The sequence below is a fragment of the Hibiscus syriacus genome, unplaced genomic scaffold (assembly GCF_006381635.1).
Source record: "Hibiscus syriacus cultivar Baekdansim isolate YM2019G1 unplaced genomic scaffold, ASM638163v2 tig00111059_pilon, whole genome shotgun sequence".
Lineage (NCBI taxonomy): Eukaryota > Viridiplantae > Streptophyta > Magnoliopsida > Malvales > Malvaceae > Hibiscus > Hibiscus syriacus.
Window position 1 is genome coordinate 1,099,186 of NW_024062966.1, and position 14,671 is coordinate 1,113,856.

Here is a 14,671-nt window from a genome sequence, read left to right on the forward strand (position 1 = left end):
TGTTGTCAAGGGTGAATGTGAAATCCATTGCAGAAGGGAATCAAGCTTTTTATTTTGTTGCTGCAAATTATAGAGCCTTCTTGTATATATTTTAGAGTATTTCTTCTGCTTGAATCAAACACTTTGATTGTTCAACCAGCAACAATTTATTGAGTCAAACCATGCTTATAACTCCATTAAACCAATTGATGAATTGAGTGTATATCTGTAAAGGATCAATTGTACTTTTTTATAATTTATGAAGTATTTTATAAATTTATAATTAATAAGAAAATTATGAAAGGGACTTTTTATATATTTCTTCCTTTATATAAATCAAATACATAAAAATGTAATAATATTGTATTTTAATGAACTACTTTCTAATAAATAATTTATTAAATATATTCATTTAACATAAATTTATAAATTTATTTTCTTTCTTTTTTTCTTTTTAAGAATAAAATAATTATAAAAATATAAATCTTGTTAAAAAATTATGGAAACTTTTGAAACTAATTAGGTTTAACTTGCACACGTGCATATATATATATATATATAGAGAGAGAGAGGGGTTATGATCCATTTACACTATGTAAAACTAATAATATTTCTTTAACTCACAATAAAGTAATATTTTTCTTTTCATGTTAGAATTTAAGATTTAGTATTTGAGTTTTAGGGTTTGTAGTTTATGATTTAGGGTTTAGAATATAAGTTTTATGATTTTGGATTTGAGGTTTAGAATTTAGGGTTTAGGGTTGAAAAAGATATTGTTTTACTATATGTATAGGCGCAAGATTCACTTACATTGTGTAAAATTAATAAATTTTACACTAATTTTTTAAATATTAAATTCAAATAAATAAATGGTTTAGTTTTAATTAAAATTTATAGCCAATAAATCAATATCTTTTAACACAATAAAACAATCTCTCTTTTTATCTTAATCCCATATTTTAAACCTTAAACCTCAAAATCCCAAATCCTAAAAACTTGCAATGAACTCTAAACATGAATCTTAAACCCAATACCATAAATCATGACCCTAAATTTTAAATCTTAAACCCTAAACCTTAAACTCTAACCCTAAAAGAAAAAATATTATTTTTGTGCGAGTTAAAAAATATTTATGAATTATAAATTTACGAAGATACATAAAAAAGGGTAAATTATGTGTAGTATATAAACAATTACTTTTGTTTTGTTTTGGCACCTAGACTTTATTTTTTTTCAAAAACATATCTTACATTTAGTTTAGGTTTTAATTTGGTATCCCACGTTAAAAAATTTATCATAATTGCTGACATGTTATTCTTTTATTTTTTTTCAATGATGATGTAGCATTACCTTATGGTAATACATCAACATCACCGTTAAGTTTTTAATGCCGGAATACCAAAATAAAACATAAACTAAACGTTAGATATATTTTTGAAGAAAAAATATAAAGTTTAGATATCAAAACGGAACAAAAGTAATAATTCATGTATTAAATGTGTAATTTACCTAAAAAAATTAAGTGTGTAAAATTATAAAATTTTAGAGGTGTAAAATAAAATTATAAATACAAAATACAAAAAATATAAAAATTATATGATAACTTATAATTTTTAAAGAATAGGATTGCACCTCCAATATTCCTCAATCCTTCTTGCATGTGTATATAAACAAGCATGAATGAAGTAATCTATGTGGTAAAAGAATTATTATTATTCATTGAAGACTCAAGTTCGAACACTATAGATACCAAAGGTGTGAGTGTTCGATATAAAAAAGATTGAGAATCATATTTGATCTGATATTATCTTTTATATATATATATATATATATGACAAACTATTCATGTAAATTGTTCAAAATAAGAAATCATGATTAGTGGCGTGAGCAAGTTGTAATTGGAATGGTGAATTATATGGTGAAAAAAGTTGTAAGAAATATACATCTACTTGTTCTATAAACCCAACATTACTCGTGTCCTAAATCACAAAATACGAACCAAACAACGAAAATGACAATTCCTCAACCCCTCCCACTTTCCATAACTAAGTATGCCTCACTTTTCATCTTTAACCCTTGCTTTCTCAAGGCTGGTCCCTACCCGCCAGGCCAGCTATCTTCTACGATGCATTTCCATCTCGACTTTTTATTTCGGACTCAAATTTCATACAAGCCATTGTTTACTCGATGATTTCCTTTACGGTAAATTGCATCTTAAACTACCATTTTTCAGATTTTTTTTTATTTTGGTCATAAAAAATTACCAAACAACTTTTTTGAATTGGCGTTGATGGTGGCATTGTTGAACTTAGGTGCTGAAAATAGCGATGATGCTTTCTGAATGTATGTATTACCAAAAATGAGCACTGAGATTGAAAATCAAAGGAAAGGGGAATGAAAAAGTCTCCTCTCTTAAGAAGCTGCTGTTAAAATCAACTCTACGCAGAAGAAAACATGAGTTTAAAACTCTAAATGACGTGGAAATCATGATATCGGATGGGAAAATAATTGTTTCTGGTTAAACATAATTTAAAATGAGTGTCGTCTTCTTCTTCTTCTTCTTCTTATTGACGGTTGCATTTCACGTACCCCATACACTTGGCTGGCGAATATGCAACACCAAAAATAAAAAAGGGCAACCGACCCCACTGAACAACTACCCAGAAATTGACCCCCAATATACAAACAAATACACCCTACAGCGGCGGCCTTGCTTTCATCACTCTCTGCCTTTTCACACTCGGCCACGTCTTCTGTACGTGGTCATTCGCTGTCATTTTGATTATGTTTTTCATATTTGATTATTTTCTTCCAAATTCAACAAAATTATTGATATGGTATTATTTTATTTTTTAATGATAATGTATTATTATCTTATGAGAGTATATTATCATTATTTTTAATTTTTTAACAACAAGCAATTAAAATATTTTTTGAATTAATCGAAATAAAATTAAAATGTAATATTAATGATAGTTTTGAAAAAAAAATAATTAGGTGACGAAAATGAAATCAAAATGATAGTTGGATGGTTAAATAAGTAGTTTACCCTACTCTTTTTTTTTGGCTTTCTGGCTTTCTGCGGGTTCTGTGCGCCGTACTCAACCGCTCCCCCTTCACTTGCCGTCCATGGTTCTTTCTCGCTCTAACGTTATTTTTGAATCTCCACGCGCCACGAGATGGAACCAAAAGTAACACTCCCACCAACAAATTATTTAAAAAAAACCAAGGGAAACTACAGAATCTGACAAAATGAAATTATTGAAGTCGCGTGTAATTACGGTATCGTCATGAAACAAGAGGTGCGAAATCTACTCCACAGATTTTGCCAACGAACAGCGGGACCCACGGGGGAAGCGAATTTCTGAAATCTCTGGCCGGTTCAATCGGGAACTGCTGCTTAGTTCGGTTTAATCTAAATCGGTTGACCGTTATTAGTGAACCGGTTAGAATCGTTGAACCGTTCGAACCGGACCGATTGAAAACCGGAAAAAATCGGGATTTTTGTTTTTAAAAAAAAAATTAAACCAAACAACGTCGTTTGTTAAACGAGCAAAGTCGAACTCGAATATTGCTGAGCTCGACTCGAACTTGAAAACTTTAAAAGTAAGCTCAACTCAAACACACAAGCTAAAAATTAAGTTCAACTCAAACTCGAAATATAATATTGAAACTTGAACTCAAAAAGGCTTGAACTCAAAAATAATTTAGAAGCTCGATTGAAGCCTAAAATTCGAGCTTGATTGAAGTGAAAGAATAGTTCACTCAATGCTCACCAAAATGCTCCATGATTTTGAATGTCAAATTACTTCTATTATTTATAGAAATTAGTTGTGATGCGCTTCTATGTTTCTTAGTAATGTGAGATTGTTTTGTTATCATATTTTTACTCTTTAGACTTTTGGGATGCTCTTCTATATTTTTTAGCCATGTGAGATTGTTTTTTTTTAAATTAAACCAAACAATATCATTTTGTTATGATTTTTAACCCCAAATTTATTTTTTAATTATAGTTATATAATTATATTTATTATTTAATATGTTTTACCTTAAATATTATGTTGTAGTTATTTTGAATCATTTTGTTTCACTTGATTTTATGGTTTTTAACTTATATATGGTATGACTTGCTTTGAATATGACTTGTGATATAAAAAATTATTTTTTATTAAATATTTTTGGTATTTTTATTTAATTTTTTAAATAATTATGACGTCGTCCTGTTCTTTCGACCGGTCGAACCGGTTCGACCGGTTGAACTAGTAAACCGATAGCTGACCGGTTCACTAACTTGTCACAAAAAAATAGAGGGACCTATGTACAACAAAATTATACTATATCCCAATGATTACATAGAGCTAAATTTGTGCATCATTTCTATTGACATTTCTATTGCTTAAGACAGTTCGAACGATCATCTTGATGGTGTTAATAATTTCTTCTTCGCTTCTGCCTTTCCCTGTGAAGATTCTTCGGTTCCTTTTTTCCCATATGGTATAGTTAAAAGCGCACCAAGAGAGTTTCAATATGGAAGAAATCAAATATTTACCTTTTCATGTTGTGATTGCCCATTCCAGCAAATTATACCATGATGAGGATGGTCTGTTCAAGCCTGAAAGTTGAAGAAGAGACTTCCAGATAGAAGTTGTCCGTAAACAATTGGCAAAAAGAAGATCTCGAGTTTCCTTAGCTTCATAACAGAATATGCAGTCAGTATTAGTAACCAGACCAAAGCGTTACAATCTTTCCTTGGTGGGAGGCCGATCCAATAAAACCATCCAATAAATCACACTATGCTTCGGTATATAAGGGGAAATCATATAAGATTTTCCCAAGTAACTTTGCTGTCTTTTGGCCGAATACCTTCCCAAATTTCTTTCGTATTATTTGCAGAAGAAGCAATCAGCGGTCTGACCATGCTTCTTAATTTCAACATACGTCAAAAGCACCAAGAGGAATTCGATGGTTCATCCATAGTCCAAAAGTTTGTGTTTGATGATGTATTTGTGTGTCCATGCTACCCACAATGAACCTTCACCTGCAAGTAATTTTCGGGTCTGATGAATTAAGCATGCAGAATTTCAAGATTTAATATCCTTGAGACCCATGCCTCCTTCAGATTTAGGCTTACAAATTTTTACCCAGTTCACTCTTGCTCCAGCAACGGGTGTATCCGAACCCTTCCAAAAAAATCTCGAACACAATTGCTCAATTTTTTTGATAATGGATTGGGGTAAAACAAGTTACCTACATCAATAATTAGCAACGCTGAATAAAACCATCTTAAGCTCAATATGACATGCATAACTCATCTTCTTCCTAGATCACCGATGAAGTCTATTTTTAATAATAAACATATATTATATTAAACCCTTAAATGGTTTTTACAAGAGTATTTCAATTAAATAATTGTATATGTATTCAGAAAATGATTTATTACTATTAATCTACCTCGATTTAATTGGGCGACCAAAATCTAATTAAAATACACGTGCCTGCCGCTTGCCGGCTATTACCACAAACCACTGTCAACACGGGGTCCATTCGTAAATTTGTCTACTATTATTTTGCCGTCGGTGACGCGTATTACTCGCCAGATCGCTGCTTATTTTATGTTAAACTGGAGCTTTCTTGTTTCCTTTTTTTTTATATAGTCACTGTTAGCATGAATTGGTGGGGTAAAGAAGATCCCGAGTCATTTTCTCTTTATTTTAGTCCTGTTTTAAGTATTGGGTTATATCCATTATCGGAGAAGAAGATTTGATGTGCGTAAAGTACAAAAAACTGAATGATAAAGATTTGATATTTCAAAAATTTATGTCGGACATAAACTATTGGTTCTTGAATGAGAGGATACACCTAAAACATCTAGGATAATGTATCATGTTTTCCTCTCGGTTGCTAAAAACAAACACAGATTACTGTCGTAAATTATTTACATCAGAGTAAGGATTAAACCGTGGCTAAAAATATTAGAAAATACAGGGATTAATATCAGTTCTCTTTTTGCTTGTTTTTCTAAGCTTCCTTCAGATGCAGAGGATTAAGATGACGCCGTGAAAATTGAAAAAAGATTGAAAATGTCAAGCATCGACCGGAGGAGGAAGATTAAGGTCTAGGAGAGGGGCTGGTATCCTTGCCTTACAAGGACTGGCCGATGAGGAGTCCGGTTCACTCCGGGCAACGCCGGCGAAACCTAAACCCAACTGAACTCCGACAGGCACGAACCGAAAGGGATAAACTCGAGCAACACCTTCAGCTCCTCCAGCCAAGGCTTCGAAAAAGAGAACCGGCCGCGACTGAGCCATACCGCCGATCCTACCATTGGGGACTCTACCAGTCAGAGCCAGCTGCTGGTGGTACGCGAAAGGGAATCTCGCTACGGCCGCGGTCACACTGTTGACTCCACTCTCCGCCGTTGTGCTGGACGATTCCTCGACCGTGCTGCTTTGGCTAGGGCTCTGCTGGTTCTGGTTCCTGACCTTGTTGATGTCACTCACGTAGCTGATCATTTCATCCGGTAAAGGGAAGTTGGTCTTAGCCTTAGGTCCACGAAACTCACGCGCAGCCGCGTCGTAGGCTCTGGCAGCTTCCTCAGCCGTATCAAATGTACCGAGCCAAACACGGCCCTTCTTGCCGGGATCTCTGATTTCGGCGGCGTATCTCCCCCATGGCCTCTTCCTTACACCCCTAAGAAGCACTTCTTTGTTGCCGTTAACGTTTGCTTTCATCAAGATTTTGCTTCCATTTTTGTGTTTGGGAGCCATGACAACTTTCTTTCTTTTTGTAGGTGTAATTTGGTTTGAGTCGTATTAAATAGGAGCAGGAGCGGATGACAGAAGCTACCAAAGGGTATGCGAGTGGACACGCGTCTCTTCATCCGTGGCTTTGATTTTACTGTCTTCTCTCTCTTAACTGTCGGTCTAGGAAAGCAAATTCCGAATATTAGCTGATACTGTCAATCGCTTGAATTGGTCATCAGTCATCACTTAAAAGCACCCAAGGGAGGTTGTCATTTCCCCCCACTTTTGCAACATCGTCGTGCTCAACGCTCTCCACACTAACCCATAAATAGTAGTAGTAGATTTCCTAATCTATTGAATTTGAATTAGTTAACAATGGAGAGGTATACGTGGGCTGTGTTGGAGGTTGAAACTTGAAATTGAATGGAGAGTGGAATCCACTCAAAAAGGGAAAAGCGGTGAATGCAAAAACTCGTACCATGTATCGTATTGTCTCCTAACTTGGGCGGCGCCTCAGTCAAACACCTAATTGACTGCACGTCTCCCCAACTCAATGTATTCAAATCATCCAGTCATTAGTCATTAAATTGTCTTTTAAAATTTTCAAATATTCAAATTAAAATCTTTTAAAGATAAGCTAATTCTGTAGAAAGTCCTCAAATTATAGCTTTTATTTTAAATTAGTGTCTTAAATTTTAGGACATTTCAATCAGTTCCTAAATTGTGATCCTATTCTCAAACTATAAGCATCATTTAATTTTAATCTGTATCAACATGTCCTTAACTCTATTGGTTAACAATTAATTTATTTTTTAAGATCTTGACAACTGAACTTGACCTTCTAAAAAATTCTTAAGACCTTTAAAACATACCACCTTTTAAATATCATTAATTTAATCTTTAAGATATTAAAAATAAATTGATTTTTGTAATAAATTGAATTAACGATACATTAAAAGAATGATAAAATGTAATAACACTAAACATTTCGGAGAATATAAGATGGGTAAAATTGTTCTGGTCAAGTACCAGTAGCATGTGAACGTCATTAAATGATCGGTGTGTCCAAAATATTGAATGGAGTTTTGAAGTAGTCATACCAATAGCATAAGCCTTAGCCTAAAGCCTATAACATAATAGAGTTGAATTTTGTCGCAATTTAGGTGGAGTCGGTCAAGTAAAGTAAATTACACTGCTGCATCTTTAGGCTGAGTTTTGCAATGACCAAATATTGTAATGCAAAGTGAAGCATGACGTTATGTTAGGACCTGTATTTTCTTCTTTATGCCCCAACCATTTGTCATAGTAGATGGACCTAAAATTTAATGTTAAAATTTAAAATATAATTAAATTATATAAAAAAATTTAAAAAAACTAAAAAAGCGATCTTCTATTCATCCATGTGGGTAATTGGGGCAATGGCAAATGGCGGCTCAATTAGTTATTGGTTACAGAGAATTGGGCAGGGTGTAATTTAAATATCGACTTGGCTTAATTCTTCAACCATAATGTTGAGTTTTGTCAGCTAAATGAAGCTCTTAAATCAATGTTACCAAAACAAAAAACGCCTACTCCCCTCGTCCTTGTCTACTAATCTCCGATTTTCCGCCTGAAAAAATATTAAAAACTGCATATAATATTCATCCTAATTGAAGGGTTAAGTGTTAGGTTTTGAATTTAACGTTGTTCCATTTTGCAGTTAATGAAATGTGTTAGGATCGAAGAGGCTCAATTGAACAATCAAAAAAGTTGTAAAAGGGGTGAATTGACAAAAATTTGTTTAAGGAATAAGGTGAGAAAGAAAATATAGAAGATTTTGCACATCGATTTATAGTGGTTCGACTTCTCAAATAAGTCTACCTCCACTACCTTAGTTCATCGCTAAGGGTTTTTTTAACAAATTCACTAATTTATTCTTTCTTTTTCAATGATCAAGAGATAACCTTTACACTCCCTAGTTTTTCACTTGGTTAAACTAAAATCAATTCCTTTTTACAAAAGGTAAAAAGAAGTAAACAATAAAACATCTCAAAGGTAGGGTGTTTACAAATTTAGCTCACTAAACACTAATATTTACAAGAGAAATGAAAATAAGATTGAAAAATTCTTATTTTGTGTTTGAATGCTTGGATACGTGTTCTAACCATTCTTTAAGTGTCTTGAACTTGTATTTATATCTTATAATGAAGTTGTGGTCGTTTATAGCCGTTGAGAGTGGTTTGGAGTCGTTTGAGGATGTTTTTTCTGTAAAATAAAACTGTCTAATACAGAGGGTATCAGTACTCCTAAAGGGAGTATCGGTATTACCTTTGTTATTTTTAAATCAATTAGCCGTTACTAACCGTTGGAGCCTCATGGTATCGATACTATGCCTATGGTATCGATACTACTATACAAAGTAGTATCGGTACCCCTTTGGGCATCAGTACTATTTATGCATTCTGAAATTTGAGCAATGCTGGTAGTATCGATACTACCTAGTGAGTATCGATACTTCCCTTACCTTTGATATTGATACTGTTCATGAAGTATCGATAATGTAAGAACATTATCGGTATTTCTTGTCCCGAAAAGCATTTTGTGCTCAATTCTAAGTTTTAAGGAATTTGAATTATTTTTGAAAACTTTTGAAAACTTTGAATAAATTCAATTCAAGTCTAAAAACATTTTGCCTTTAAATTGTTATATCAAAATATAATTTAACAATATGATTTTTTTATTTCATCTAGACTTAGACTGACAATGATATATACTTATCTTTTAACAGAAAATATCTTATTAACAAATTGAGATTATATATCTTAAAAAATAACTAACAAAGTCTTAATAGTTTTTTACTTTTATTGGACTTACTTATAAGCATAATAATATTTTATTATTTTCCGTGTAAACCAAAAGATCTAGTGTCAACAATCATGGTTAATTTTTTTATCGTAGATTTTAAAAAATAAACAATTAATTATAAAATATTTATGGAAAAAAAGTGAACCACCACCATCTACACCTAATAATTTAAATTCTCAAAATAATTTAGTTTAAGTAATAAAAAATTATAGCTTTGCTAGGTGTTTCAAATATTGGAACGGTATCCAAAAGCAAGCCCAACAAAGGATTTAAATGGTTGGACCGACGACCAAGATGGGCCGTTCCATTTTCCTACCGTTGTGAGGAGAGGCCCCACATTCCCTTTGAAAAACTTCCAGAAGTCCCTCCCCATTACTCTCCAACGGCTCTTTCCATTTCTTCAACAATCCCTCTATATTTCTTCAAGACAACCCCCAAGATTCCTCATCACATCTTTTAATTCTTCTACTTTTCTCTCACCGATTCCCCGAAATCTAGCTAGCTCGCAATAAATTCAAGGAAAACACAGCAATCTGTTCTAGTAATGGATCCCATTTCGACCCCACCTTCAAACATTCGGTCCAAATCAGCTTCTCGTCTTGCAAGAATCGGCTACTCCGTTGCTGAATCCGGAGAACGAGAAAGACCCAATCTCCCACTTCTCTCTTTGGACCACATTTCGCCTTGCCCCAAGAAAGTGACTACTCCAGCTTCACCGTCCCCTCTTTCTCTTAGATCGTCTACCAGCTCTTTGCCTCTCCACGAACTTCTGCTTCTCTCCCCTGCTTCTCCTCTGCGAAAATCGAGAATCCGGCTCGCCGATAGGATCGAAATGGCGGAGGAAGTTTCAGCGGCGGAGCAAGGTGGTGGTTATCGTAGGAACCGCAAAACCAGGGCTGCCCAGACGGGTGGTTTGGGATGTGGGACCCCTAGGAATAGTAGAAGGTCGAGGAGGAGGATGGAGATGGAGTTGAGAGATGAGAGGGATTTGGTTTTGGGGGAGGAGATGGTGAAACAAAGGAAACAAAGGCATAGCGGGAAACCGAAGAAGGAGAAACCCAGTTCGATCCCTTCTCTTCCTTCTTCGAGTTTGTCCCCAAGTATGCATTTTTCCCGTTGTTTTTCTTTCTATGTATTTTGGTTTTTGGCTTCTTGTGCTTCTTAATTCTTCATGTTTCGTTGGTTTTTAATGGTTTTAGAAGCTGATGATTGCGAAAAGAGTAATCTTGATCGGATCGGAAAGATGATTACTGATATGGTCATGTGGACGGATGTTGCAAAATCAAGCCTCTGGTTTGGATTCGGATGTCTTTGTTTCCTATCTTCTTGCTTTACCAAAGGTGTTACTTTTAGGTAATATGTCTCCTGTTCTTTTCATCTTCCATTGATTTTCATTTTGGAATTTTACACTAACCCTGAATTGTTCTTCATGTCTGTAGCATTTTCTCTGTGCTATCCCACATTGGTCTTCTGTTTTTAGGCGTTTCCTTCTTCTCCAACTCAGTGTGTTATAATGTTGAGAAGAGGAATGAATTCAAGCTGAGGGAAGAAGATTTTCTGACACTAGCTAAATTGGTACTTCCAGCTACAAATCTTGCAATTTCAGTGATTAGAAAACTCTTCTCCGGGGAACCATCCATGACCCTCAAGGTGATTACCAAAATCAATTTTTCCTTTTTTGGTTGATGATGATAACAAAATTGAAAACTAAGCAATCTTTTCTTCCGATTGCAGGTAGCTCCATTGCTCTTCCTCGGAGCCGAGTATGGCCACATCATAACCCTGTGGAGACTGTGTGCATTTGGTATAGGATTTTACATTGAATCTCTGTTAATGAAGTTTGTGTTTATCTAAAATTTTGATGTGGAATCATTGTTTGCATCGGAGCAGGATTTTTCATCAGCTTCACCATGCCAAAACTGTACTCTTGTTACTATAGTCTGATCAACCAGAAGGGTATGCAATTATAACCACCCAATATTTTGATGATTTGTTTCTGGCATATGCAATTTAGTGATGCAAGTGAATTTGTGGGTATGCAGCTGAGTACATGAAACAATTGGCCATTGAAGTATGGGGAGCTTGCTCTCGTAAAAAGCTTGTGTCAGCTTCAGCAGCGACCGTCTTTTGGAATCTCTCTAGTGTAAAAACCCGTATTTTCACTGGTAAGTTGAGTGTGTCAAATAATGTGAGGTTGTTTTCATCATCTATTTTGGCTAACTTCGATGATTCTTCACACAGCACTCATAACTCTGGCAATAATCCGGTATTGCCGGCAAAATCTACGGCAAGATTTGGTTGAAGGGGAGACCAAAGAAGTGGAACGAGAGCAGTCACAGAAGGCCTTGGTGGTTGCAGGAGAGAAATCAAAGAAAAACTAATTTGCTTCTCTAATCATTCCAACAAAAAATGAACTGCTGTAATGAAGCTGGATTTTTCCCAGTAGGCTGATCTGATTACTAGAAAACAGTTAAACACTAACATGATGCATTCTTGTGACGTGTGTAATAAATAAGGCATTTGTTTCTGTTCATTAAATCAAACTGACCTGGAGAATTATACAACTGGATGATACCAATCAGGGCACCACAAGATCTATTAAGAATCCAAAACTCCGAAATTGTGCTTGTACTAAAGCAATAGATAGAGTGGAGGAGAGAAATGAAAATCATCCAATAAAACAGATAAAGTGAAGATCTTAGATAAATTGTGTTTGATTCTACTTCATCGTTGCTCAAGTATCTTACATGTGTCTTATTCAGAAAATGAAAGCTTATCAAGAATATGTAATAAGAAGTCACAAGAAGATTTCATGTTATATTACATGAATCAATTTATGATGACAATTTACATTATTTATAATCTCTTACTATATTTCAATGTTACAAATGACCTTATGTACGTTTTTTTTTCTTGCACAAATTCGAACATTAGATAAAGGATTATCGATCGATAATTACATCAAGTGACTCAAGTCACAATATATTTCATAAATCTACTCTACTTTTGCTAGTAGAGTACTAGCATATACATAAAGAGTCTAATGTTAAGAAGCACTATTTACATAATTGGTTTCTTTATGTCATAACAAATATGACTGTTGCTTGTCTAATTGATGAAAACGTCTAGGTTCAACTTTCATGTTATCACTAAGTTCCTTACTGATTATGTTGAGTTTATTCTTATATCAATTTCAATAAACTGAAACAGTTTCATGAAACAGTTACATTGTAAGTGCATTGAGGATCTTGCAGCAACATATCTGAAACTTTACAATGGAAAGATGATATCTGGGCTAATGCTTGAGTTTACAATTACATCGTTGATGGAACTATATGGAATAAAAACACAGTAGCCATTGCTTATAGTATCTTAGAACCGATGAGCTTCTTATAAAAACCAATAAAGCAGGTAGAGGAAAACAAAATGTCAAGCATTCAACTGAAAGCCTTAAAAGACTGGAGTGAAACCACAAAATAAGTATTAATCCTCCATTTATGTTGTATTCAATCACTTCTTAGCAGTAAAAAGCATAATATGTCTAGTCTAAGAAGCTAGAAAACAAATAAGTCCAGAGATTCCTTTGGCGCCAGTTAACCCTTGTTCTATTGGTTAGGTGGTTTCTACCAAGATGCTTTCTTTATGCCCATCAAAGAACCTTCATTCGCTAATCCACGAAACACAATACGAGAAATTCGAAAGAACGAATAAACAGAACGAGGGCGACCTGTGAAAATACACCGGTTTCTTACTCGTGCAAAGGAACTATTTCTTGGCAACTTGGACAACTTATAACGATGTTTGTCCCGCATTTCACTAGGAAGATTGGGATCTTTACAAAGGGCTTTATACAGCTTTCGTCTCAATTCATATTTAGCTGCGAGCAATCTACGCTTGTGATCTCGGAGATTCCGCTTGTCCGACATCTTGCCTACAACATGAAAATGAGGGACACAGACCCTTTTACTAAAGAGTGACGAGAAGCTAATTGAATGTAGTCTCAATATTTATAAAATAAAATTCATGACTCAATACATGGAAACTAAACTGAATCTGAGCAATAGCATATTCCCTAGGACAGCAACTACAAGCAAGTTCTTTTACTTTTCCTACGACTACAAACAACCGAACAAGAACATTGGAGATGCTAACTAACCAGAAATCGAACTGAGGAAAAGAACGACAAGGTAACATCCTAGGTAGCTAAGATTGAGGAGTTTTTAATCAAAAGAAAAAAGAATGAGAAGTTTCTACCAGACAAATTGATAAAATCACTACTTCTCTATTGAATGCAAGTACACTACAAAAGAGAACAGATATATGTTTTTATACTAGGTTTTAAAATGGATCCTTCCTATTATTTCAAATTTCAATCCTCAAATGCACCCAACGTGTACAAAGTAGTCTCTTCAACCTGCAACAAGAGATGTAGTAATCATTCAGAAATCCAACAAGACTAAGGAAGAGAACTCAAAAGGTTGAGCAGAATCCAATTAGCCAAAACAAAAGGGAAACGCACATAAGTTATAGCAAATCGAGTTCTCATCGAAGCTCAATAATAAACAGTCCAGAAAGCAAATAATGTAAAAGACTGAAATCCTGATACCTTCCGAGAGTGAAGCATAGCAGCGGCGAGAAACAGTGAGCATGGAACTCGTCAAAGCCGAAGCAGTCGCAGAACGATACGGTAACACCGACTGCAAGCCGGTACTCGGTTCAACCGGACACCTTCAACACCCAAAACCAAGAGAGGATCTCCTTTATATATAGTAAAAAGATTTTTTTTTTGCTGTTCTGTGTTGAAAGGCAGACCTGAAAATGCAGTTGGAGAGAGGAATCCTTGAGGAGACACGAAACGGAGATGGTGCAGCTCTGGATTTCGGGCCGAGCCCACCCGCAGCGTTGCGAGTAAAACTTGATCGGAGAACTGATCTTGCGGCGGCGACAAACGAAGCCATTGGCAACTTAGCGGTATATTTTAGACACCAAAATATCAAAAGATTTACCTTTCTCTTCCTGCCGCTGCAAGGAATAGGGTTTTGGAAGCTTTTCCAGTCAAGGCGAAGCGGGTAAACGATAATGGGCCAAAGGCTAGAAAAAGAAGA

General features: G+C 34.8%; 3 protein-coding genes across 5 annotated transcripts; 1 reads left to right on the plus strand and 2 right to left on the minus strand.

Annotated features, from left to right (window-relative positions):
* Positions 1-5,881: 5,881 nt before the first annotated feature.
* Positions 5,882-6,751, minus strand: LOC120151487 (ethylene-responsive transcription factor 9-like). The gene has a single exon (XM_039163919.1). It carries the CDS (start codon positions 6,744-6,746, stop codon positions 6,063-6,065), a length of 684 nt encoding a protein of 227 aa, XP_039019850.1. The 5' UTR covers positions 6,747-6,751; the 3' UTR covers positions 5,882-6,062.
* Positions 6,752-10,025: 3,274 nt separating this feature from the next.
* LOC120151485 (reticulon-like protein B18) lies at positions 10,026-12,093 on the plus strand. Of its 2 annotated transcripts, XM_039163916.1 has the most exons (8): positions 10,026-10,595; positions 10,629-10,666; positions 10,766-10,919; positions 11,006-11,216; positions 11,301-11,370; positions 11,457-11,522; positions 11,609-11,731; positions 11,808-12,093. In XM_039163916.1, exons 1-8 carry the CDS (start codon positions 10,111-10,113, stop codon positions 11,945-11,947), a joined length of 1,287 nt encoding a protein of 428 aa, XP_039019847.1. In that variant the 5' UTR covers positions 10,026-10,110; the 3' UTR covers positions 11,948-12,093. The 2 variants fall into 2 exon arrangements, with proteins under 2 accessions (XP_039019847.1, XP_039019846.1); XM_039163915.1 differs by having other exon boundaries at positions 10,027-10,666.
* A 937-nt stretch (positions 12,094-13,030) lies between these two features.
* Positions 13,031-14,637, minus strand: LOC120151488 (ribosomal protein S14, mitochondrial-like). 2 transcript variants are annotated; one of them, XM_039163921.1, is made up of 3 exons: positions 14,379-14,637; positions 14,173-14,294; positions 13,031-13,497 (listed from the first exon to the last, which is right to left on the minus strand). In XM_039163921.1, exons 1-3 carry the CDS (start codon positions 14,522-14,524, stop codon positions 13,190-13,192), a joined length of 576 nt encoding a protein of 191 aa, XP_039019852.1. In that variant the 5' UTR covers positions 14,525-14,637; the 3' UTR covers positions 13,031-13,189. The 2 variants fall into 2 exon arrangements, with proteins under 2 accessions (XP_039019852.1, XP_039019851.1); XM_039163920.1 differs by having other exon boundaries at positions 13,031-13,493; positions 14,169-14,294.
* Between the last annotated feature and the right edge of the window lie 34 nt (positions 14,638-14,671).